Source organism: Zootoca vivipara, chromosome 11, assembly GCF_965207765.1.
Source record: "Zootoca vivipara chromosome 11, rZooViv2.hap1.1, whole genome shotgun sequence".
Taxonomy (NCBI): domain Eukaryota; kingdom Metazoa; phylum Chordata; class Lepidosauria; order Squamata; family Lacertidae; genus Zootoca; species Zootoca vivipara.
The window spans coordinates 8,469,640-8,494,687 of record NC_142594.1 but is presented as its reverse complement, the minus strand read 5'-3'; the positions used below and the strand labels follow the sequence as shown (position 1 = coordinate 8,494,687).

General features: G+C 43.7%; 2 protein-coding genes across 13 annotated transcripts in view; one reads left to right on the top strand and one right to left on the bottom strand.

Annotated features, from left to right (window-relative positions):
- LRRFIP2 (LRR binding FLII interacting protein 2) overlaps positions 1-14,747 on the bottom strand; it is an 81,502-nt gene extending 66,755 nt beyond the window's left edge. For 7 of the 8 annotated variants that reach the window (XM_088653807.1, XM_088653809.1, XM_088653820.1 and 4 more), the window contains exon 1: positions 14,569-14,694. The gene's annotated coding sequence lies outside the window, so the exon portion shown is untranslated. Of the gene's footprint in view, positions 1-14,568 lie in introns of all 8 variants that reach the window. The other variant, XM_088653834.1, reaches the window with a different exon arrangement.
- Positions 14,301-25,048, top strand: part of GOLGA4 (golgin A4) — a 52,807-nt gene continuing 42,059 nt past the window's right edge. For 4 of the 5 annotated variants that reach the window (XM_088653802.1, XM_035128781.3, XM_035128779.3 and 1 more), the window contains exons 1-4: positions 14,301-14,703; positions 18,786-18,878; positions 23,915-23,977; positions 24,382-24,696. In XM_088653802.1, coding sequence (XP_088509928.1) covers positions 14,605-14,703; positions 18,786-18,878; positions 23,915-23,977; positions 24,382-24,696 — 570 coding nt within the window. In that variant the 5' untranslated portion in view covers positions 14,301-14,604. Of the gene's footprint in view, positions 14,704-18,785; positions 18,879-20,897; positions 20,997-23,914; positions 23,978-24,381; positions 24,697-25,048 lie in introns of all 5 variants that reach the window. The other variant, XM_035128783.3, reaches the window with a different exon arrangement.

Sequence of the window (25,048 nt, the reverse complement as noted above, 5' to 3'; positions counted from 1 at the left end):
TCCGTATTTTAAAACTTGCAAGAAGTGATTTGCATTGCCAATCCCTCAACCTTCAGAAATAAGCAAGATTAAAGTGTTGCCTTTGAATATTTCTGACATTTCCTAGCTGCAAAACCATAGTGGTTGTTTTCCTTTTTTTTAAAGATGAAAGATTACTAGTTTCCATTCTTTAAATAACAACCTATTTCAGAAAGCCCAACCCTGAGAACATTTCAGAGTCTGAGCTTTGGGGAGGGTTCCCAGTTCTGCTCAGTGGGAGAACACATGCCTTGAATGCACAAGGAGTCCCAAATCAATCCCTGGCATGCCCAGTTCAAAGATCTCAGGTATCAGGGCTGGGAAATATACCAGTACCTTCCCTGAGCTGGCAGTTCCAGGCAAAGTGGTTGGTCAGATTTAGTGCAAGATAGTTTTGTATGTTTCAAAAGGGGTGTCCACATGTTACATTCTATGGATGTACCATCTGTGTGCCTATGTACAAAAATAGCTGAGCTGCACACTTGTGCCGTTATTCTCATGTAGCATTCAATCAGTGTACAGTCTGTGTACCCGTGTACCCAGTAGATGAGCTGTTTCAAATCCTTCACACAAACACTTTCACATGTGCATAGAAAGCTTGTTCCTGTGTCCATTGTAACATATGAACAAACCTTACATGGCAGTGAAGTCCTTTGCATGGCAGTGAGAAGGAAGTCCCATTAAACTCAGTGGGTACCGGATGAAAGCCTTATAGTGCTCTATATGTTCCTACTCAGAAGTAAGCCCCACTGACTCAGAAGCAAGCCCCACAGCTCAACAACATCTGGAGGGCCTCATCCCTGCCATAAACACACGGGGCCAAGAAGTCTGTGCTGTTTTTAGGATCCATATAATTCTCTTCCTTGAACTGTTTGTGGGTTTTTTTTTGTCTGAGGATGGCGATCCAGATCCTTGTTTCTCTTTGATGGGCAGCACAAGTAAACAAATTTAGATTTTGTCAATTCACTGCTGTCAAAAACTTAAATAGAAAAAAATAAACAAACCAAAAGCCACAGTAGGGTAACACTAAAATACTGCATTCCGATGTGGCAGAAAGTTCCGGGCAGCTGTTACAGACTTTTATTTGCAGGACAGAACACTTGGAAGTATGTTTGTAATTCCTTTGGAGCAGTTATGCACCCACTGAGACCACTTTTCCTCAGGAATTACCACTTTGTGCACTCACCTAGCTGTATGTGTGTATGCCTGTGTTTTTATATATTCTCATTGACATGCAAATTATTATTGTTATTGTTATTAAGTCAACCAGGATTGATCTCTCTCTCTCTCTCTCTCTCTCTCTCTCTCTCTCTCTCTCTCTCTCTCTCCTGGTCGATAATAATGCTATCAAGTCATTAATTACATTTGTTAGTTGTCTAACATCGAGCAGTCTCTAAGTCACTTACAACCAAATATTTTAAAATTACATTTCTCTAATCAATCACCATCATCATCTTATTTGTACCCTGCCCATTTGGCTGGGTTTCCCAAGCCACTCTGGGTGGCTTACAGCATAAATCAAAACATAATAAAACATCAAACAATAAAAACTTCCCAGTACAGGGCTGCCTTCAGATGTCTTCTAAAAGTTGTATAGTCTGGCATCTGAAGGGTGTTTCACAGAGAGGGTGCAACTACCAAAAAGGTCCTCTGGCTGGTTCCCTGTAACTTTGCTTCTCGCAGTGAGGGAACCAGCAGAGGACCCTCAACGTTGGACCTCAGTGTCCAGTGGGGATGGAGACACTCCTTCAGGTATACTGGGCTAAGGCCATTTAGGGCTTTAAAGGTCAGCACCAACACTTTGAATTGTGCTCAGAAGCATACTGGAAGCCAATGAAGATCCTTTAGGACTGGTGTTATATGGTCCTGGTGGCCACTCCCGGTCACCAGTCTAGCTCCAAGTCACCTTGAAAGGTAGCCCTACATAGACCACATCACAGTAGTCCAATTGGGAGATAACCAGAGCATGGACCACTCTGGTGAGACAGTCTGCGGGAAGGTAGGGTCTCAGCCTGCGTACCAGGTGGAGCTGGTAGACAGCTGCCCTGGACACAGAATTGACTTGCGCCTCCATGGACAGCTGTGAGTCCAAAATGATTCCCAGGCTGCGCACCTCTGCATTGTCAAAAACTACCCAGAAATGTATTTTGCAGCCCAATCTGATGATGCTTTCATAGGTGGTGGTGAGGGTGATTAAAGATGGCCCACATTGTGTGTATGAGTTTGGCCTCTTCCATGTGCCCATCCTACCTTTAAAAACCATTTCCCTGTCAAGTAAAGCTGTGGACAAGAAAGTTTGTCACCCCTCGTTTAAAAGTTAGTAGTGCAGATTGCGCTCAGCGCCTGCCAGGCTGGATTCAAGCCATGCTTGCTTTGAAAATTGTACATTTATTTAATGAGATTTATTAACCACCCTTCACCCAGGGTGGGTTTAAGCAATAAAATAAGCAATTACAAGACAAACAGAATATCTACAACCATAAAACAAGGACCAAAACAATGTATAAAACCATTAAAAGCAATGCCATATATAAAAACAATACAAGCATTTAAAGACAATTCCACACGTTAAAAATTGTACATGCCCACACCCCTGTTAGAGCTGTTGTGTTACAAGGTTGAGTCCTTTGCAGGGGGGGGGGGGGAGGCATCGTTTAGTGAGTTTCTGTGTTTCTGATGTTGCAATATTATTCCACAAAGAGCAGGTTTTGCTGCTGCTGCTGAACTACTAACTATTCTGTATTTTGCAACAAGTCATGCATTTAAATACACGGCTTCCTAATCTCTGATCCAGATCATCCACTGTGCTACTTTACTAGTGTAGCTGCACAGATGGAAACCAATCAGATTTTCTCCCAGACAGCTGGCAGAAAGCTATAAAATGGGGTGGGGTTTTCTCTCTCTGGGGTCTTCTGATGCCAGCAACGTGAGGAAGGAGAGGAGGAGAGGATGTGGCTTGCTGTACACTGTCCCAGAGCTATTTTGGGCCTGTCAGTCATCTCCTGGGAGCTGTGGCAGCTTGGCATATATTACAGTATGTTGGAAAACTGGTTAGCAGCAGAAGCCAGGAAACAGAAGGGCTGAAAGGATTGTATGGGAAATGGGCTGGGGCCATGCCGTGCTGATTGGCAGAAACTCAAGGGTGAAGGGATTAGGCTAGTAATCTTGCTTTTCTTCTTCTTCAGGGAGATGTATTTCTAAACATTTGTGTCATCCGTGCAGGAGACCATTGTGAGGATTTTGAGGGCGAATTGTCTTCAATTTCGGAAGATTTTTTTTTAAAAAAATGTAGACATATGCGAATTGTCTTCAATTTCGGAAGATTTTTTTTTAAAAAAAATGTAGACATATGCGAATTGTCTTCAATTTCGGAAGATTTTTTTTTAAAAAAATGAAGACATATGCAATGCTAAGGGGTGGGGAATGAAAATGTCATTTACAACTCTTTAAATAACTAAAATTGGGACTCGGAATAAAATGTTGCAGTACCAAGCTCTCCTATTCACTTTGCCAGCCATGCCCACTTCTACAGTGCTCCATTCCGTCAACTCTCCCACACCCAGGTTCCTATCCCCCTTCCCACAGATAGGCAGCATGTTGTGTCCACTGAGCAGGCTCAGTCCTCAGTGCAATGTTTTTGGGGTTCCCCTTTAGACCCCCCCAAATATTTTGTGTACTTCTGCTGATTTCCCCCTCATGCATGGGTGGTGCTGTTTTGACTACATAAACAAAGGGCCAACACTTGCCCAGGAACTCTGGCAACAGAGGGAATAAGAGGGACCTGCAACAAAGGGTTGCAGCATGAAATGCTCTTCTTCAGCATGGTCTAGACCATTCCCCTTCCTTCCTGGTTTCCCTCCCCTGTCACCTGATCAATTAGCATTCCGTACCCACTGAGCATGCTCAGTCCTATGTCCTCCCCCAGTACATTTTCAAAAAATAATAATCTGTACTTCTGCAAAGCTTTCCCCGACCATGCTGATACCGCCCCCTTGTGTATGGATGATGTCATTTTGCCTGCATAAATATCTACTCAGTTAATTAAATTATCTACTAATTCACATAATGATTTTATATAATCTGGGAGGGATGCATTTGAGGGGAAATCCTCCACATTTGTCTCCACAAGTGGACTCTCCCCTCATGAATTTTGGTAAAAAATATCTGTTGACAAAGGTTGTCCTAAGGTAAAATTTTACCACGAGAAACTCTGGGGTTTGGGATTGTTCTCCCCGTCCCTCCATGATTATTGGTTGATAAACTATAAACTATAAAAATGATTTTTAAAAAAAGGTTTTCAATTGGAAGAATCCAAATTGGAAACACTGCTATTGAATTCGAGTTCAAAAAATCTTTCAAAGATGTATAATCTGTTGCTGGAGTGGCAAACAAAAGATGAGTTAACGAAATCAGCAATGGTCGAATGGGCCAAAGATGTTGGACATAATATAATGATGGAGGATTGGGAAAGATTGTGGAAAAAATCTATTAAATTTACTGCATGTAATGTATTGAAAGAAAATGTTATGAAAATGATGTATAGATGGTATTTAACCCCAGTAAAATTAGCCAAAATGTATCACACATATAACAATAAGTGTTGGAAATGTAATGCAGTGGAAGGAACCTTTTACCATATGTGGTGGACTTGTCCCAGGATAAAGGACTTCTGGAAAATTTTTTTATAATGAATTGAAAAAAGTGTTGAAAAACAATTTTATAAAGAAACCAGAGGCCTTTCTATTGGGACTAGTCGGGAGTGAAATACCGAAAAAAGATACTACATTTTTCTTATATGCCACAACAGCAGCGAGAATCTTGATAGCGAAATATTGGAAGACGAAAGAAATACCGACGGAGGAAGAATGGCAGATGAAGATGATGGAATACATGGAATTAGCCGACCTGACCGGGAGACTTCGAGACCAGCGAGAAAAAACGGTGGAAGAAGATTGGAAGAGTTTTAAAGACTATTTGAAAAAGAATAATATAGAAATAGAATAACAAGAAAGGGTTCCTGATAGATACAGGGAGCTGTAGCTTACGAAAATAGATTTGTGTTGAAGGAAAATTGTAATATCTATTAAGGTTATGGATGGAGTAAGGTATAAATATATGGAATCAAAGTTAAAAAGGAATATGAAGTAGAAATTGCTAACAGATTAATATGTTATGAATCGCAGTAAGGAGGAACCGAGGAAGTCAAACACAATGATTAGAGACGAAGTTGAGATCATGAAAATTTTTGTTTGTGTGTGTATTTTGTTTTGTTTGTGCTTAATTAAAAAATAAAAAAAATGGAAAAAAAAGATAAACTATAACTGTGCCAAATTTCATCATTCTAGCTTGTCTGGAAGATTAGCAAGATACTATTCCCTCCTCTAGTAGCAAATGAATATTCTTAGACAAGTGGCAATTGCAGGGAATTCTCAGCAGGCTTGGAATCAGGAGGCAGGGAGCAGTCTAATTCTTTTTCTCCCTGCCACAGTTCTCCATGCCCTGCCCCCGCAAAACCACCCCAAAAAAACAGGACTCTGTAGCTGCTATTTGCATTTCAAGGAAAGGTCCCACGGGCACTAATGGAGGCTTCCTTTGAATGCAAATAGTAGCTTCTTGGGGGACTGTGGCAGTGGTGTAGCGTGGGTTGCCAGCGTCCACGACTGTGCAGAGAAGTGGATGAGTGGGATGGAGAAAGGCAGTTGAATGCACATGCACACTCTGTCCAACAGCATTCTTGTCCCCCAAGAGACCACAGCCGCAGAGATAAAGAGTCCTTCTGTCATCTAGAGAGGTCACTTCCTGGTTTGCATGGAGAAGCAGTTTTCAACGGAGCCCAATGACCTAAGTGTGCAGAGGCAGCACCAGGCGTTGAAATGTGAAGCCCTTAACAATTTTGTGCCCAGGGCAACCATCCCTGTGGCTCTCCCATGCTATGCCACTGGACTGTAGTAGGACCAATAAACAACTCAGGAATCCGGACCAGAAGATAAGCAGACCAGAAAATAAGTCAAGACCAGAAGATAAGCCAGGAAGCCGGCTCAAATAATCAGTCAGGATCACACCCAGAGCTTAGGCAGACTTTGGCTGTGTACACATTACCATTTAATCTGACTCCAGTGTGCCACTCCCACTGATGGTGTTTCAAGACTTGTATGCATGACACTGGCCACAATCCGTATCTGTCTCACATTTCCTTCAGAAATACTGCATTTTCCTTCAGAGCAGCTTGCATTTGATTTTAAAAGCTGAAATGCACACACGAGACAGCTGTTGCACATGTGCAGATGATGGCTTGTTGAACAGGAAGTGTGTGTGTGCACATGCATGAACAGGGAAACCAAACAGATAAATTGCATCAAGTGAAGACATCCCAATCCCATCTCCACTATGTGCCTCAAGGGCCAAAAAGGGAGGTGCTATTATCACCACCAATCAGCTATAATATGTTGTTGTTTAGTCGTTTAGTTGTGTCCGACTCTTTGTGACCCCATGGACCAAAGCACACCAGGCACTCCTGTCTTCCACTGTCTCCCACAGTTTGGTCAGACTTATGTTGGTCGCTTCAAGAACAGTGTCCAACCATCTCGTCCTCTGTTGTCCCCTTCTCCTTGTGCCCTCAATCGTTCCCAGCATCAGGGTCTTTTCCAGGGAGTCTTCTCTTCTCATGAGGTGGCCAAAGTATTGGAGCCTCAGCTTCACGATCTGTCCTTCCACTCAGGCCTGATTTCCTTCAGGATGAATAGGTTTGATATTCTTGCAGTCCATGGGCCTCTCAAGAGTCTCCTCCAGCACCATAATTCAAAAGCATCAATTCTTCAGCAATCAGCCTTCGTTATGATCCAGCTCTCACTTCCATGCATCACTACTGGGAAAACCATAGCTTTAACTATACGGACCTTCGTTGGCATGGTGGTCCCTGCTTTTTAATATGCTGTCTAGGTTTGTCAGTGCTTTTCTCCCAAGAAGCAGGCGTCTTTTAATTTTGTGACTGCTGTCACCATCTGCAGTAATCAAGGAGCCCAAAAAGGTAAAATCTTTTACTGCCTCCATTTCTTCCCCTTCTATTTGCCAGGAGGTGACGGGACCAGTGGCCATGATCTTGGTTTTTTTGATGTAGAGCTTCAGACCATATTTTGCGCTCTCCTCTTTCACCCTCATTAAAAGGTTCTTTAATTCCTCCTCACTTTCTGCCATCAAGGTTGTGTCATCTGCATATCTGAGGTTGTTGATATTTCTTCCGGCAATCTTAATTCCAGTTTGGGATTCATCCAGTCCAGCCTTTCGCATGATGAATTCTGCTTATAAGTTAAATAAGCAGGGAGACAATATACAGCCTTGTCGTACTTCTTTCCCAATTTTGAACCAATCAGTTATTCCATATCCAGTTCTAACTGTAGCTTCTTGTCCCACATAGAGATTTCTCAGGAGACAGATGAGGTGATCAGGCACTCCCATTTCTTTAAGAACTTGCCATAGCTATAATATAATACTTCTTAATTATGATAATTCATTGTGCCACTGGCCAGATTTTGACCCCAAAGATTTCTGCCCCCAAAAGACAACACCCAAGATCAGTGATGGGCAACCTTTTGAGCTTGGTGTGTCAAAATTCGCCAAAAAAACGAGCATAACTTGGGTGGTGGGTCACATAATTTCGTGCTATTTATAGTTTAAATAACAAATTGTAATATATAACTGTATTTAATAAACCAAAAACTAATTATTTAACCCAACCCAATCAAAAAACCCTTCTTTATCACAAAGTGCCCAGAGTTGTTGAGCTTTTTGGGGGGAGCTGCTGACCAAGGTTTTGGAGGTTTTTTTGGGGTGTGTGTGTGCAAAAGTTGCTTTGCTTTTTGGGGGGATGCCCCAAAGCTGCTGCACTTTTTTTTGGGGGGGGGAGAGAAATAAATGATGAATAATACCTTCGCTGGAACTAACACGCAGCACCGACATAGTCTGCCAAAGCGCCAGAAAAAAACAGCACAGAAAGGGTTAAAAACCAATCTCCGGGTTTTAACAGTGGAGACAAGCTCTAGCGGAGACAAGCTGTAGGAGGACTGGGAGAACAAATGGGGGGGGAATGGGCCAATGGGGTGCGTGCCAGCAGTGAGGGTTCTGCGTGTCACGTCTGACACGCGTGTCATAGGTTCGCCATCACTGCCCAATATATTATGCCCAAGTGGTTCAGCTTGCAGAAGAGAGGCTCCCCCCTCATTGCTGCATCGCAATCTCATGCAACATGATCTGACTCTTTCTTTCGCCCCACAAACTTCAGAAAGGCCAGTGTTGCTCAGTCCATTCCCCCAAAGGACACAGTACCCTGTCAAAATCCCAAAGAAACCAACTTCCAATTTCCATAATGAAAGATATGGAAATTTCCCAGAGTGGGACACATTTAAAATACCCCCCACTACAGGTGAGCAGAAGCCTTCTAGACTCCTTCCCACACAGAAATACCCAGTAGTCAGCCCAGATGGGTGAAGTCGGCACATTAAGAATCTGCTACCTGCAGGTCAGCTGTTCAGACAGATTTCTCCAGCTCCTGACACATGGCCTGTTTATTTTAGACAGCAAAATGGCTAAGGTCATCCCTGGACATTTAGTATAAATGGAATGACTAGGAATAGCTCGTCGTTACGGGCTTTAAATATGGTGTGCTCCAAACAGTATGCATTAGGGATTATGGAAGGTAACAGTTGACCCTTTAACAACAGAATTCAAGTAGCGCTTGCCAGTAGTAACACACTTTCATAAATGTTTATCTACCGTAGTTCAGTGAATTATCTGTTGATCGGTAAACTGCCTCCCACTATAACACACATGGGGAACCTTTGACCCGCCACATGTTCCTACAATAAACTACAATTCCCATCACCCCTGGCTGTTGGCTATGCTTTCTGGAGCTGAGAAGTATAGTTTAGCAACATCAGGCTGGGGGTGGGTGTGATGAAAATTTCTCCACACCTGCACTATAACATCGTTTCTAGACACCCTGTTCATGGAGCATTCATCCTGATTTGTTTGCAGGGAGATAATGTCAAATCAAGCAAATGCCAGTACTGTATTGTTATTCTATCAAAAAATTCTGGTTTTGGGGAGGGGTGAAGCATAAAAGTTTCAAACTAACTTAGTGGGAGAAGGAGAGCCAAGAGCAGAGACTCATCCAGAGACACAGAAGGCAGCCTCTGCTCAAGGCAGGTTCTTCTGCCGCATCTTTGCATAAGGAACGCTCAAGGCAATGAATCCCACAAAGCTTTGTCTGCTGTTGCTGCTGCCGCAAGTGGTGAACCACCAAACTGCAATGTATAAGAACATTGACAGCTGCAATGAGCCAAAAAGGAAGTGGTGTGCACTCCTTGCAGAAACGATAAAGCCACGCAGCCTTACTGTTTGTGTTATTTCCCCCTGAGCTGCAACTTGTTTTATTCCACTCGGCCAGCCAGTGGTGACCAGTGAAAACTAAAATTAGAATTCTGCCCAAGGGATACAGAAGTACAATGTTATCTTAATATTTTCCATTATGCTACGGCACCAGGATGAATCATCTAAACTGGATAGCCAATTGGCAACCCAGGACTAAATCAAGCTCTCTGGCCCTTAGCATAGTTCCCTTCCCTGCTGTTATGGACCTCAGGCATTTGCTGCCAAAGGAGCTGAAACAGAGAGTGATCTTCAACTTCTGCCCAGCAGACACTTTGGCAAAACCTTCCCATTAATAATTCTTATCAAAATTTAGGTGATCCAGCTTGAAGCCAGTCTCTCCACTGAGCAATAGGTCAAACGTTGAAGGAATGTCTCCTAAAGCCTTTCTAGCTATCCAGCCTAGTGGGAGGTTGCTTGATAGCAGATAGGCAGGAAATAAATATCTGATGTCAGTATGAGAGATTATGAAGTGGATAAAGCTGTAATTAGAGCCCCCAAGCGAAAGCAAGGAAAAGCAGCGCTGCAATGAACCTTGCAGAAGGGCTGAACACCAGCAACTTAAGTGGAAATTCTCAATCTGTCAAGCTTGTTTTTAGCCAAACCATTTTGAGATCTTAAGCAACAATCACAAGTGACACAAACTTTTCACTCAATCTGCTTTACATTTTGATTCCCACCCCTTTCAATGCACTATTTATTTATTTTTGCAAGTTGCAAAACTAGATACACAGGCAATTTTAAAATAATGTTCTGTTTCCTCACTGCACTTTGTAGTTTAATCTGGCCTTCTTACTTTGCAGTGGTGTTGGCATCTCAGCTCTTTCAATAGATTGCCATGCCCTGAAGTAAGATAAACTTACTTTATCAGTGTCAAAGGTTTATGACATCATAAGCATATATTTGACACGTGTGATACTTTCTGTTTAAATGGTGTTTTCTCCCAATACTTCTGTAGTGTACCCTGTTTTAACCTTTGATTATTTCTTTTCCTTATTTTAGGGCTGCCTTCCCAGTACTTCAGACTGGGGCAGATCTTCCAGATGTTGGTGCAGTAAAGCGCCCATCTGTGTGGAGAGCCAGTGTGGTGTAGTGGTTAAGAGTGTTGGACTAGGACCTGATAGAGCAGGGTTCGAATCCTACTCAGCCATGAAGCTCACTGGGTGACCTTGGGCCAGTCACCATCTCTTAGCCTAACCTACCTCACAGAGTTGTTGTGAGGATGAACCTGGGAGGAGAACCGTATACACCACCTTGAGCTCCTTGGAAGAAAAAAGTGGCATATAAATGTAGTAACAAAAATTAAAATAAAACCACCCCTAACTATTGGCCACCCTGGATGGGGTTGATGGAACTGGAGTCCAGCAACATCTTCTATTAGGTGTCCTATGTGGTAAACCGTGCTGTGGTCTCTGGATGTAGGGTGGTACAGTATATAAATTTAATAAATAACAACATCTATAGGGACACAGGCTCCTAATCCCTGCTACATACCTTAATTATGCTTTAGTTATGGGCACGAAGGTATTTCACCAGGAAACGGCAAGACCTTTCTACAATATTTTAAGGCCTGGACTTTTGACACATTCAGAGTAAGTAGGACCTGCTGTAACTACATGTTTCAGTACGTAGTGTTCCTGTTCACGTGCCTAGCTAGCCACACCCTTTTCTAGTATGCTTCATACATACCCCCCCCCCCACGTTTGCTTGTTTGGGGCTGTTTTTTGGTCCTCCCCTGGAATTAGGATTCCCCCCCCCATACCCTTTCTTTTTTTACTTCTACAAATGTTGGGGTTCCCTCAAGCTCGCTGATACCTCCTGCTTGCGTGGTGCTGGTCCCACAGTGGTGACTTAAGATGAACACTCTGAGAATTATATATTATATATTTTGTGATTTTATATTTTGATTTTATTCTGTGAACCACCCTGAGACCTCCGGGTAAAGGCAAAGGTAATATTTTTTTAAATATTGCATTAGCGTGTATATTATTTTTCTGCAGTCGATATGACCATGATGGTCATAGAATGGTAGAGTTGGAAGGTACCTAAGAGCATAGCTGCCAAGTTCTCCCTTTTTTAAAGGGAAATTCCATTATGGTGAATAGGCTTCCTCGCGAGAAAAGGGAAAACTTGGCAGCTATGCCTAAGAGTCACCTAGTCTAACCCTCTGCAATGCAGGAATCCTGCCTTTATTTATTATATGAAGGATCATATGCTGCAGCAAGCATACCAAGAAGCTGGGTCTTTCTAATTTACAAAAGACTCCCATCGATGAGATGATTTTGTAAAAATAAAAAATTACAAAGACAGAGGAGCCAAAGCTGAATCTTTGCTGCAAACACCAATGTTCTACTCACACATTGCCATCTAGTGGTCATTGTCACTAACAGCACCAGTTAGTGGTCACCTATAACCTTGAGCAGGCGTCCCCAAACTCGGCCCTCCAGATGTTTTGGGACTACAGTTCCCATCATCCCTGACCAATGGTCCTGTTAGCTAGGGATGATGGGAGTTGTAGACCTAAAACATCTGGAGGGCCGAGTTTGGGGGTGCCTGCCCTTGAGCATACAAAAAGAAAAAATACCCTTTAATGGTAGAAACCAAAACAAAGCTACTCACTTTTAAGGGCCTGATCAGAACCTAACACAGGCATAGGCAAACTCGGCCCTCCAGATGTCTTGGGACTACAGCTCCCATTATCCCTAGCTAACAGGATCAGTGGTCAGGGATGATGGGAATTTTAGTCCAAAACATCTGGAGGGCCGAAGTTTGGGGATGCCTGCTCTACAGAGACACAAAAATGCCAGGAGAAATGTAAGCAGCTGCCTGATTCAAAGTCAGAATTTTGCTCCATCTAGTTCAGAATTGGCTACACTGACTGGAAAGTTATCCTGGGTTTCAGGCAGCAGTTTATCCCAACCTTACTTGTGAGGTCCTGGGAACTGAACCAAAGATCTTTTATACAGAAGGCAGATGATCTGCCACTGGACTACATTCTTCCCAAAGCTATGAACCTTTCACAAATGGCCAGTCCCAAAACTAGATGGAGAAATGCACCCCCATTTAGTTTTTATAATTGCTATAATTTAATAGAATTAGATAAGGGTGTCTTGTAAAATTGTCCCCAAAAGGAAACAGGCTCATATATTGAAATGTGTGGCCTCCATACCTGAGGACCCCTTTTAAAGGAAGGTTATCTTTCAGATTGATTTCTTAGCGTGAAGAATGTTGTATTTGGGAATGCTGCTCGTTCTTTTTAGCTTGCTCATATTTGTGTTGGACAGGTTGCTGGAGGATGAGTTGCTGTCAAATCTGTACATTTCCCATGGGTCATTGTAATTGTGCATCTGAAAAGCTATACTGAGAATTGCATGAATAATACATGCCACTTTCCCAGGGAGTGAGTCTCTTGACTCAGAAAGCTATCACCCATTATTTCAGCATCAGATTAAGGCTGGCAGGCAGCCTTCTATAGATTGTTTTTAAAAGCTACTTGCTAGAAAAATGACTGAAGAAGTGTTTCTTGTGGTGTTATTCTAAAGAAAATTTCATTTGCAGCTTAGCCATTCACCTAGAGATGACATTAAAACTTTGCATGTTTTAAGCTTTTGAACCTGAATGAAATGAATAATGTACAGAAAGCTCCAGTGATGAGGATGGAAAAGAAAAACAACACCATGAAGTCTAATCCAGTGTTTCTCAACCAGTGTGCCTCCAGATGTTTTGGGACTACAACTCCCATCATCCCTAGCTAGCAAGACCAGTGGTCAGGAATGATGGGAGTTGTAGTCCCAAAACATCTGGAGGCACACTGGTTGAGAAACACTGATCTAATCGGTCAAGCGGTTTCGGTGAAAAGTGGAGACACGCAAACATGGTCGGTTTACATTTTTATATATATAGAAAAAGAAAAAGATGCTTCAGGTTGTTTGACAATCTTACTTTATTTTAAAAAACAAAACTGGTCTCTGTTATTTAAAGCCATTTACACAGTTTAGGCTATGTATGACAATATTTCTGTTTCCTTACTGCCACTTAACTGTAAATATTTAAGGCAGGCATCCCCAAACTTCGGCCCTCCAGATGTTTTGGACTACAATTCCCATCTTCCCTGACCACTGGTCCTGTTAGCTAGGGATCATGGGAGTTGTAGGCCAAAACATCTGGAGGGCCGCAATTTTTAAGGCATGGATGGGGATTCTGTGGCTGGCTCTCCAGATGTTGTTAGTTAAACCCGCAACTCCCACCAGTCCCTCCCAGAATGACCCACACCAAATGCGTTCTCACTATTCCGTATGAAGGCGGCACAAACTCCTTTCTCTTCCCATGCCATGTGCCACCGCAGTCATACCTCGCTCTAAGTACGCTTCGGTTTGAGTACTTTCAGTTTAAGTACTCCGTGGACCTGTCTGGAATGGATTAATCCACTTTCCATTACTTTCAATGGGAAAATTCAGGTTAAGTTCGCTTCAGGTTAAGTACAGACTTCCGGAACCAATTGTGTACTTAAACCTAGGTACCACTGTATTCACAAACCGCTTTGTCCTGCAATATGGCAGGCGCCGAGCATCCCTCCCCATGCATCAGGCGAAAGAAAGCGGGCGTAAGGAAAAGTCCGGATCAGGCCCCATTCCACCTGCTGGAATTACACTTCCGAGCTGCCAAACCTTTCGGCGGCCGAGGCGAATCGAACTGCAAGGGCGCAGGAACAAGCGCTTGGGCTTGTCGCGTCGTTCCGGAGGAAATTTGGGCCTCTCCCTTCGCCATAGCCAACCCATCCCATTCCACCCCCCCTCCCCATTACGCTTTCGGAACCACGTCGGCTGCGCATGCGTGCTGGCCCTGCTTACTCACCTGCCGCCGGAGCTAGGAGGGAGCCCAGCGAAGAGGCCGGGCGAGGCGGGGAGGGGCGGGGGTGGGCAGCAGGGTCAACGAAAGTGGCGTCAGCGGCCATTACGCCCCTCCTTCTCCACCTCGCGCCGCCTTGAGCAGGGGCGGAGGGGATAGGAGCTGCCGTGAGGGAAACCTGAGGGGAAAAGACGTTACCCGCCTCCGCCGACCCCACCTGGGCCCTGGAAGAAGCCGAGCGCCCGGCGCCGAGGGGGGCTTCCCGCCCGCACATTTCACCTCAGACCGGCCAAGAGCTCTTCTTCCCGCGCTGCCATGTTCAAGAAGCTGAAGCAGAAGATCAGCGAGGAGCAGCAGGCGCCGGCGCCGGCGGCGACGCGGAGTCCCGGCGGCCGAGGCCCCGGCCTGGCCCAGGTAAGGCGGCGGCGGCGGCCTTGCGTTGCTCGACTTCTTTCCCTGCGAGGGTCTTCCCCCCCCCCGCCCCTGCGTGGCCCTGACGTCAAGCGGGAGCGCGCCTCCCGCCCCCTCCCGACCTCCGCTGCCTTTGAGGCTGCTGAGGGAGGCGGGGGCCGCGACGTGTTTGTTTGTTTGTTTGTTAGTGTGTGTGCGTGCGTGCGTGAGGAGGAGGGCTGTCTCTCACCACTGCGGCCTGATTCATGCTCGCACCTCGCTCGCCTCGTTGGGTGCGGGCAGCCGTACTTCCACGCAGGTGCAGCGTACACAGGACAGCAGCCTCCGTGACCTATCCCGAGCCGATAACGTCTCTGACACTCTGTACTTGGGATTTCCCCCCTCCCCAAGTACAGGATGGACCTGAATATTCTGTTTAGGATTGTACCCTAGACCAGTGTTTCTCAACCTTTTTTGGGCCAAGGCACACTTGTTCCATGAAAAAAATCACGAGGCACACCACCATTAAAAAAGTTAAAAAATTTAACTCTGTGCCGCCCTATATTGACTATATAATTATGACTGTAAGAAACACTTGCCAATTGCCAGGCGCCTCACCTTCTGCAGGTGCTCCTCGCCGAAGAGGCCGCTCACTCCCTCGTAGACGCTGCTGGCTGCCCTCCGGAGGCTGTTCTGCTTGTCTGCCCGCGGCCTCGTGCCGACCAAGCCCCGGGCGCCGCCAGCAAGAGCAGCGAGAGCGAGACAAACAGCAGCAGCAGCACCCGCCGGCCGCCTCTCACGTCCGAGGCCGTGGTGGTGGCTGTTGAGAGCTGCGCTCGCCCCGCATCGTGACTTGGCTGGATTAAGTTCCGGCGGCCGCCAGGCACGTGACAATGCAAATCGCCCTTCTCGTCGCTGCACGTCGCGGCACACCAGCCAGCGTCTCACGGCACACTAGTGCAGCGTTTCTCAACCGCTGTTCCGCGGCACACTAGTGTGCCGCGAGACGCTGGCTGGTGTGCCGCGAGTGCGGCAACGAGAAGGGCGATTTGGGGAGAAGGGCAATCCCCAAAGCGAAGAAGACCTCAGGCCTGGCAGCTAGGCCTCTTCCCCACTCGCACCCCGCGCCGTCTCCTAGCAACCGGCTGTCAGCGGCGCTGATTGGCCGGCGCGGCTCCCGCCGCCATTTTCAAACGGCGCTCTTTTTTTTTTGCCGAGGCAGCCGGGCGGCCCTCCTCCCTCAGCCGCCGCCATTAACCATTCTCGTCCCGGGCTTAAGCGGAGGCGAGTCTGGTCTCGCCCGGCATGGAGAGCGGCCCTCTGGCTGAGAAGCCCCCTCTGAGGAGGAAGGGGAGGCGGCGGCAGCAGCAGCAAGCGGCGAGGCCCGCCGCCGCGGGGGGAGCGCCTGTGAGGCGCAGCGACGGCGGCGCGCTTCTATTCGAGACCACTGGAGGGACCCGGCAGGCCTCCTCCTCCTCAACCGCCTCCTCCTGCGGGTGGTAAGTGCCCCCTCCCACCCCTGCCCTGGGTCCTTAGGGTGAGGGGCGGGTGACGAATAAATTCATGGTAATAGGAATAATAGTAATCGACGAGGGGGGGGCAGGAGGTGTGAGGTGCTGGGGGTGTTGACCCCCTCCCCAACATTATTCGCTTCAAAAGGAGGGGGGCGTAAGAGCCTTCAGCCCCCTACCCGTCACAGGGACGATCCGATTGCATCGCCACCACCACAATCATTATTGATTACAGTACTATTAAACCCCAGGCCCAGTTTTCTCCCCGAAAAGGGGAGGGCGGCACAGAGTTGGTGTGCCTCATGATTTTTTTCATGGAACAAGTGTGCCGTGACCCAAAAAAGGTTGAGAAACACTGCACTAGTGTGCCGCGGAACAGCGGTTGAGAAACGCTGGCCTAGACTTAACAGGTAGTAAGGGGTCTGTCTGTCTGTCTGTCTGTCTGTCTCTGTGTGTGTGTGTGTGTGTGTGTGTGTGTGTGTGTGTGTGTATTTTTTTTTGTGTGTGTATGTATACCACCGGTAAATCTGCCAACCTAGCAGTTCGAAAGCACATCAAAGTGCAAGTAGATAAATAGGTACCGCTACTGCAGGAGGGTTAATGGCGTTACCATGCGCTGCTCTGGTTCGCCAGAAGCGGCTTATTCATGCTGGCCACATGACCTGGAAGCTGTATGCCAGCTCCCTCGGCCACACACACACACACACACACAAATTCATATACATATTACATCTATATAGATATACATGTGTGTGTGTGAGAGAGAGAGAGAGAGAGAATCATAGAATTGTAAAGTTGGAAAAGAACCCAGGGTCATCTAGTCCAACCCCCTGCAATGCAGGAATCTCGACTAGCTCATACATGATAGTTGGCCATCCAACCGCTGCTTAAAAACCTCCAAGGGAGGAGAGTCCACAACCTCTGGTGGGAGTCTGTTCCACAGTTGAACAGGTCTTCCTGTCAGAAAGTTCTTCCTGATATTGAGTTGGAATTTCCCTTCTTGTAACTTGACATCATTGGTTCGGGTCCTAGCCTCAGAGCAGGAGAAGACAAGCTTTCTCCATCCTCTGTGTGACAGCCCTTTAGATAGTTGAAGATGGTTATTTAGTCTCCTGTCAGGCTTCTCTTCACCTGGCTAAACATACCCAATTCTCTCAAACGTATATAAAGCCCTGTTGGTTACAATTATATTTGTGCCTAGTCCATGCCTTAAAGGACCAAACGCAGCACATCCTCTGTCTGCACCTTCTTCTCTTTTCATTTTAAAAATCAGAGCCTGCTAGTAGCACTATATTTCATTCTGTTAGCTCTTTGCTGTACAAAGAGTTCATTCCAGCCCCAAGCCCTTCAAAGACAGAACATCCAGTGCACAGAAATTTCTTTTTACATAGACAATTGCGGAGGATGTCTTGATATAATCTCTGGTGGCAGGAGCAGTGAGTGCTTGAAAGAGGCGGAGCCAGTTGCTGCAATCCCTGCTGGGAATCTGGCAAAGGTGGAGCAGGATATGAAGAACTGTAACTGATTTTGTGGAACAGATTGACATGTTTAGCTTTTCACGTGATTAAGTTCAAAGACATAAAAGAGTAAATATGGGTGTGCTTATAGTGTACTAATTAGGTATTTGTACTAATCAGGTTTTTGTGCTCATTGAACTTTCATTGCAACATTAAGCAGCATACTACATGGTCTATATATGCAGAATAATGAGGTGTTTAAAGTGATGAGATGGGAGACTGGATTACAGAATTGCATCAGTTTCTGGTGGAGAGTACTCTTTTGAATGCTTGTCCATATCTTAAAGATAAATCTCATCCACAATCTTGAAGAATAGCTCATCAGGGAGAGATTTGTGTTGGCCTTTTTGCTACTGTACTGATTTGTAGGGAGCTTTTCCATGTAGGGTTGTATTTAAAATGTGATCACCACTTGCTGTCTGAACTGATACAGTCAGTTCTACTAGCATAATGCATAACCACTTTATTCTGCTGCATGTTGTGTATCTTTAGTAAATTTCTGCCCCATGTTTTAGCAGTGCCCTTGTGGTGACCGAATAAAAAGAAAAAATACAAGCACAATATAGAATAAAACAGTGTAGCTGCAGGAGATAATGATGGCTGATTAAAATAGCATGAACTGATTTTTGAAAGGTTTTAGAAAAGAAAAAGTTTTTTCTTGGTGCCAAAATTACATCATGGAGAGAGAATTCCAGAAGCTGAATCCAAGAAGGCCCTGTCCCTGATTGCCATTCACTTTGCCTCCGAAGCCATGGGCACCTGAAGAATGGCTTCCAACGAAAATTTAAAGCATAGGCGGGTATTTGACAGGATGGGCATTATTTGACAGGATGGATGGCCCATACATCTAGATTGTTACTTGCTGTGTTCCTCTTGAATGAAATTGCTGATCAGTTAGTTTTGGTCTGTTTGGCACTATTTTTTTCAGTTTCAGGGTTATGGCCTAAAATCTTGAAATCCTTATTATTGCAACTTGGTGGCAGGTACCCAAACTAATGGATGCATGTAACACTGCTTATGGTCAGATTGCTTGTGTGTAGGGACTAGCAGTTCTTCATTACTGTTACTTCTTTTGCAGGGATCCTCTGCATCTTCACCATCAACTTCCAGGAGTAGAACATCTTCACTTGAAGAGCAAAATGATGAAGGCACTTTAACACCCAACAGAGAGGTAGGTGGAAACCTGTTGCCTGAAAAAGGGTGCACCCCAAAATAATCAACCACGAGAAAAGTAAAAATAGTACAGCAAAAATCAATGAAACGTTAAGAAAATTACATGTTAAAAATATATTCGTCAAAGGGTAAGTCTATCACACAAATTGTAGAATAGAGGGATTGCAGAGTTGGAAGGGACCTCAAGGGTCATCCAGTCAACCCCCATGTGATGCAGGAATGAAGAAGAGACATAAACAATGCAAGATGATGAGCACCCAAACTTGAGAATAGGATTACACTGTTAAGGGGTTGAAGTACAGGGGCTCCTAAAACAATCTGGAGCTTGTTTTCTCTTTTAATTTTGTATCCTTAGTTTGTTTAAGAGGATGACTATTCCAAGTACAGTACATATTTATCATTTCTGTCTGTATTGCACACCACTCTGAAGGAAATTAACTAATTCTGTTATGGACATTTTATTACTTACCATTGAACAAATAATTTCTTGTGAAGGGGAGAAAAAGTCATGTTTCATTAACACTGTTTCTTAGGGGCCAGGATGGAAGCTGTGAAAGAATGGAGTGTGCAAGTGTGTGATCCACTTGCTGCTGCACATTTTCTTAGTCATGTCTTTACTAGAGGAGTTAGAGAAGAGGGACAGAGCAGGGTGTTGAAACAAGGGAGCAATTCAATTCTTTCCCAATTTCCACTGGAGGGGAGGATGCAACAGAAAAGGGGAAATTCAAGATTGATCAGTGTGCGCACACTTGAGGAAGAATCCTCATTTCTTACATGGGCTGCTGATTATCCTGTCTTTATTCCTGTTCATTTGTAGAGTGACAGTCAAGTTGCCAAACCTTACTTTCATACACTTGATTTTGAATAATTATTAGTGAATAGAGCAAAGGGCAGCTTTTGCTAGTTAGAGTAGAGTCAGTTTATCAGTTTTGTGACTAGCAGTCTGATACCATCAGATTTAGTTAGCAAGCAGACTTTAGTTAAGTCTATATTAATTTGGCAGATGACACATTGCCATCTTTTCTGCAACCCACTATTCTTCTTGACATATTTTTTCTTTTGGCGAATACTGCACAGAACAGGGGTCAGCCTGAATTTAGTATTCAGCATGATTACACATAATTTGTTAGTGCATTCAGCCTTGATGCATATAGCCAGAGCGGTTTAGAATAGCCTTTGCCAGCCTGGTGCTCTTCGGATGCCTTGTGCTACCACCTGCCCCAAACAGATGTGCTGGCTGAGGCTGGCAGGAATTGTAGTTCAAATCTGGAGGGCATTAGGTTGTTGAAAGCTGGTTTATAGACATGTACTATTCCTGAGTTATTGTGTATATTATAGTTGAAAGGTTTGTTTACAACTTACTTTACTAGGTTAGAGAAGTAAAGGGAAAATCCTGTGATTATAACGTCATGTGAGGCTTCCCCTTCTTTTCTCTGCTGCATTTTGCTATGTATATGCACATATTGCTGTCATCATTCATTTAAATAATTTGGAGTGGAATAAAATACATTGGGTAGTGCATGTTTAAAAGTAGATCTTTGCTCGTCATACCTTCCTAAAACATGGATGATAATTAGTGAATTCTTGGAATCATAATTTAGACTATTGCTGTGGTAGTCTGTCATCCAGAGCTCTTTCCCCATTAAGTATTGACTTGTAAATATTGTGACCATCCACATATATGTAGATGATGCTTAAATATGTAGATGATACTTGACAATACATACTTATTTTCATTTTAAAAACTCTAAAATAAGGCTTAACAGTTTCTGTTGTTTATTCTCTCATGTCTGTATACATGCATACATCTTGGCTGGTTTGAGTGCTCTGTTCCACTTTCAGTGTGTCCTACTCAATAACTTTCCTTGGTGCTAGTGATACATACTTTTGCAGTTTTTGTAAGCATTTTGCACAAACATTCTGAATTCAAACTGCAACATGCTTTTGTGTTCCTTCCCTTTACCTTATTACCATGTTTTATTTTTCATTTCCTTGCTTTTTGCAATGAATGACACAGCTGCTAGCTGGGATGATATCAGAGCCTGCTTTTCTTTCTGAGTATACTGTCTTTGCTTTGGATCCCACCAAACGACATAAGCCACAGAGTGAAAGTGTGGTGAGTCCCTGCCCCGTTCTGTCCCTCATAGTGACACCCTGACTTGGACAAGAGGATATTATAGGGAAGAATCAGTGCTTCTTTTGGTTTATAGCCTCACTAAAGCATACTGAGTGCCATATTGCTAACCCTGCACTAAAATTCAGGGCATATTTCTGCTTAATCAAGAGTTAAGCAAACCAAGTTATATTGATAACATCAGCTTAATTTAACATATAAATTAACATTGCTTTGCTTTCAGGCATTAATCACAAAATACCTTTGTAGTATAGGTGATAATTTTAGTGGGTGGTTCTTTTAATTTTTTAAAAAGCTTTGCCATCTTTTTCTTTATAGTAACAGACCTGATCTTAAATTATTATTTTTTGCCTGGTATCCTTGAGAGTATTGAGGAACAATTACCGGTATTTTCTGGTTCTAGTTCTGTGAAGAATAATGTTTTGCACTTGCTCAGAGAGAGGTTACAGAATGAGGACAAGCAGAAGGATGAAGAGTAAGAACATGAGAAATGAAATTGTTGCTCCCTGATGAACAAAGAGTTCCTTTTGCTAATTTGTTCCATATTCTTTTTTGACCCTGTTACAAATGATGGATGATTGAGAATAGAAACCTCCCTTGGAAATTAATCATTCCACCGCGATCCTTATGACACCATCTTCAGTTGGTGCTTCATAAAATTAGAACAAGCAGATGAGGCCAAAATTAGGTTTGGTATTTTAGGCCAGCTTGCTCTGCTGCCTTCTAGTAACTTAACTTCAAATTGCTTAAAAGAACACACTATGATGGTATTTGGACATAGCATCCACAATATTTGCATACTGTTGGAATGAAGTGTGTATAATAGAGGAGAAATGCTTCCCGTAGGTTGCTTTGCCTTTTCATTGTTGAGCTGGTGTCACCTGCAGCGGACAGTTCCATTTTTTAAAAAAATGTTTATAATTGTAAGTAGGCTGTGTATTACATTCTCCCAGGGACATCCATTGATACTATGAAGCCTGTAAGCTCCTTTTTATATTAAAGTTCTTGCATCTGTCTGGGACTAAATTAACTATGCAGCTGAGATGGCACTGAAAACAAGTATTGGCTGGGGCACAGAGGAAGCAAAGTTCATGCAAGCGGTGTGTGTGAGAGAGCTTTGTTCCACATATTTAGATTTAATAAATAAATCACATAATTATCCCAACCTAAATGGATTTTCTCTTATGTAAATCCCATTTTCTTTGACAGAGTTGTTTAAGTAAGCATGTTTAGGATTATGGCCTTATTTTAATTTCCAGTTTGTTTGAGTTACAATTTGTATGTGAGAAGTGCCTTTAAGTAATCACATGACATGGGTCCAGCAGTGGTTGGTGATGAGCTGAGCTGCTTGTTTGGAGTGGCACTTACTTCCCCTCTGCTGCCGCCTTTGCAAATCTATTGGTAAGCTGGTTCAGGGCAGACTGATTCAGTATGAGAATGCCATTGTTTATGCACAAAAGTCCTGAAGCAAACGGGTAGCATTGATTACACCTCAGTGAGTTGCTCATTGCTTTATGTTCTGGGTAGGTTTTGAATTAGTTTAGAATAATGGAATCCCCCTGGCACTTTTTGAGAACACACTACAATAAGGCAGGGATAAGGAAGATGATCCAGCTGGCAGGCCGAATCCAGAACCTCAGCTGGCCACATTGACAGAAGGAAGAGGCTGCCCATCTGTCAATTACCTGACATTATGTGACATCCAGTGATCCAAAATCCAAGCTGTGGGAGCAAGCAGGAGCTAAGAGTGCACACTAAGAGCACTAAGAGTGGAGATAAAATTTGCTTCTCTGATAATAAAAGGTAGCACTACAAGCTTATCTGTTATAGTCTTGACAGTGCTAAAATCTGGGTTAATCCTTTTTGAAGAGCAGGCATAGGCTTATTTCTGATCTTAGTGTTGTCCTTCCAGGCAGATACTTCTCTCAGATCTTAGTGATAATAGCTGTCTTTCTTTTTTGTTAGTCTTGGATAAGAGACCAACCTACTTTGGCTAGTTCACACTTAACACTAAGCCAGACCATGGCTGAGCATGATTGTGTGAGCATGTGAGTATTTATAGCAGAAATTATAGCAGAAGACCTCCTGTGGTCTTCCTACTGCTGTGCTGTGCAAAGTTGAGCCATGGTCTGGCTTAGCATCACCCCGTCACAGGGATTCGAACCACCAATCTTCTGATCAGCAAGCCCTAGGCTCTGTGGTTTAACCCACAGCACCACCTGCGTATGCAATAAACATTGCATAGTTTATGCTAAATGTTCATTATAGTAAGTAAACATTTTTATATCTGAAGAATGCTGGGCAACTTGTAACAATCTCTGTAAAATAAGTTTGGATTTGAGAGCAATCACATTAATAGCTTCATTTTGAAAAATCTTTTCACCCTAAAAATGCATTTTCCAAAGAAATGGTTGAAATCACAACATTGAAAAGGTGTAAGTACTAATCTTCATAGTTATTTTAATGGGATTTTTGTGTATTCTGTATAAGACTGATGTTGTTATCAGCAAACTTTATTTCCCCCCATTTAGTTCTACCCTGTCATCTCTGAAGACTTGTATAGGGAATGATAATAATCCAAAGTTGTATGAAGTAGAATGTTTTCATGTAGGGATTTTGCTGGTCATTCAGGAGACCTCAGAATCAGAACCAGACCTGTGCTTGTCAATTAGCTTTTGAGATTCTTCTTAAGGAATACATCTTCTTATAAATTCTCTATATTTTTTATTGTTGTGTTGTTTCAATTTGCATGAATGCATCTTAATAAGCAGTTGCAACGTAAAAGTACTAATTTACTAAAAAAAAGTAGATTGCCATGTATATTTATATACTGCAGAATTGCTACTTAAGACATTGTGTTCTAATTTTTTTCTTGAAATGTTTATTTTTTCAACTTTTAGAATGTATCTAAGCAAGCAACATCCAGCACTAATAATAATGAAAGTGAACCATCTTCCCCACAGGTATGTATGTATATTTGTAGCTATTGACTAACTTCTAGCTTGTGTCTGCAATGTCTTGGTACTAAAGCAGAGACAGCCAAATAAGCATGATGCCTGAGCCTCATAGTGTCTTAGGAAATACATTATTTTTATGCTTCTTCTATTTTACTGTCTCATCAAACTTGCCCAATTCAATATAAGCTATATTTTACCACTTCTGGAAATGATCTGTTTGTTACATAAATAAATCAAAATTTATTCATACACTGATGGAGTACTTGTATTCCATCAAAGAAAATGATTTACTTTTGGAAGTAAATTTATACTGGCAGCGTAACACTTTACATGTGTGCCAGTATGTTTTGTTTGGTGTCTTTTAAGAAAATGTGGTCTAGAAACTCAGGCAACGTCTTGTGTATTTACAGCCTAGTGATGTCCAGTCTTTTGCACAGAAGATTCAGATTCGAGTTCCTTCGATGGAATCATTGTTTCGAAGCCCCTTAAAGGAAACTTTGTTCCGATCCTCTTCTAAAGAGTCTTTAGTACGGACTTCTTCAAGAGATTCACTGAACAAACTGGACTTTGATTCTCCTGGTCCCACATTTGATCCACCATCTGATGTAGAAAGTGAAGCAGAAGAATTGCCCGGAAATGTAGACAGCCTTCCCAAGGAACAGCTGCTGCAGCGGTTGCGCAGGATGGAACGAAGTTTAGGCAGCTACAGAGGAAAATACTCAGAGGTAGGAACATACTTGAGTTTTTTAGTGAGCCATGTGAAAAGCTAATGTGGGAAGAACTAACTGAAGGTGAAACAATCATTCGTTAACAGAAATTTAGGGCATTCCCCACCACCACCCTGCAGCCTCCTTTGTCCTCCCTGTCCCTCAACCCTCTGAAGCAGATTTAGGGTGTGCTTTGATGTATATTAAAAGGTAAAGGGGCCCCTGACCATCAGGTCCAGTCATGTCTGACTCTGGGGTTGCGGCGCTCATCTCGCTCTATAGGCCGAGGGAGCCAGCGTTTGTCCGCAGACAGCTTCCGGGTCATGTGGCCAGCATGACAAAGCTGCATCTGGCGAACCAGAGCAGCGCA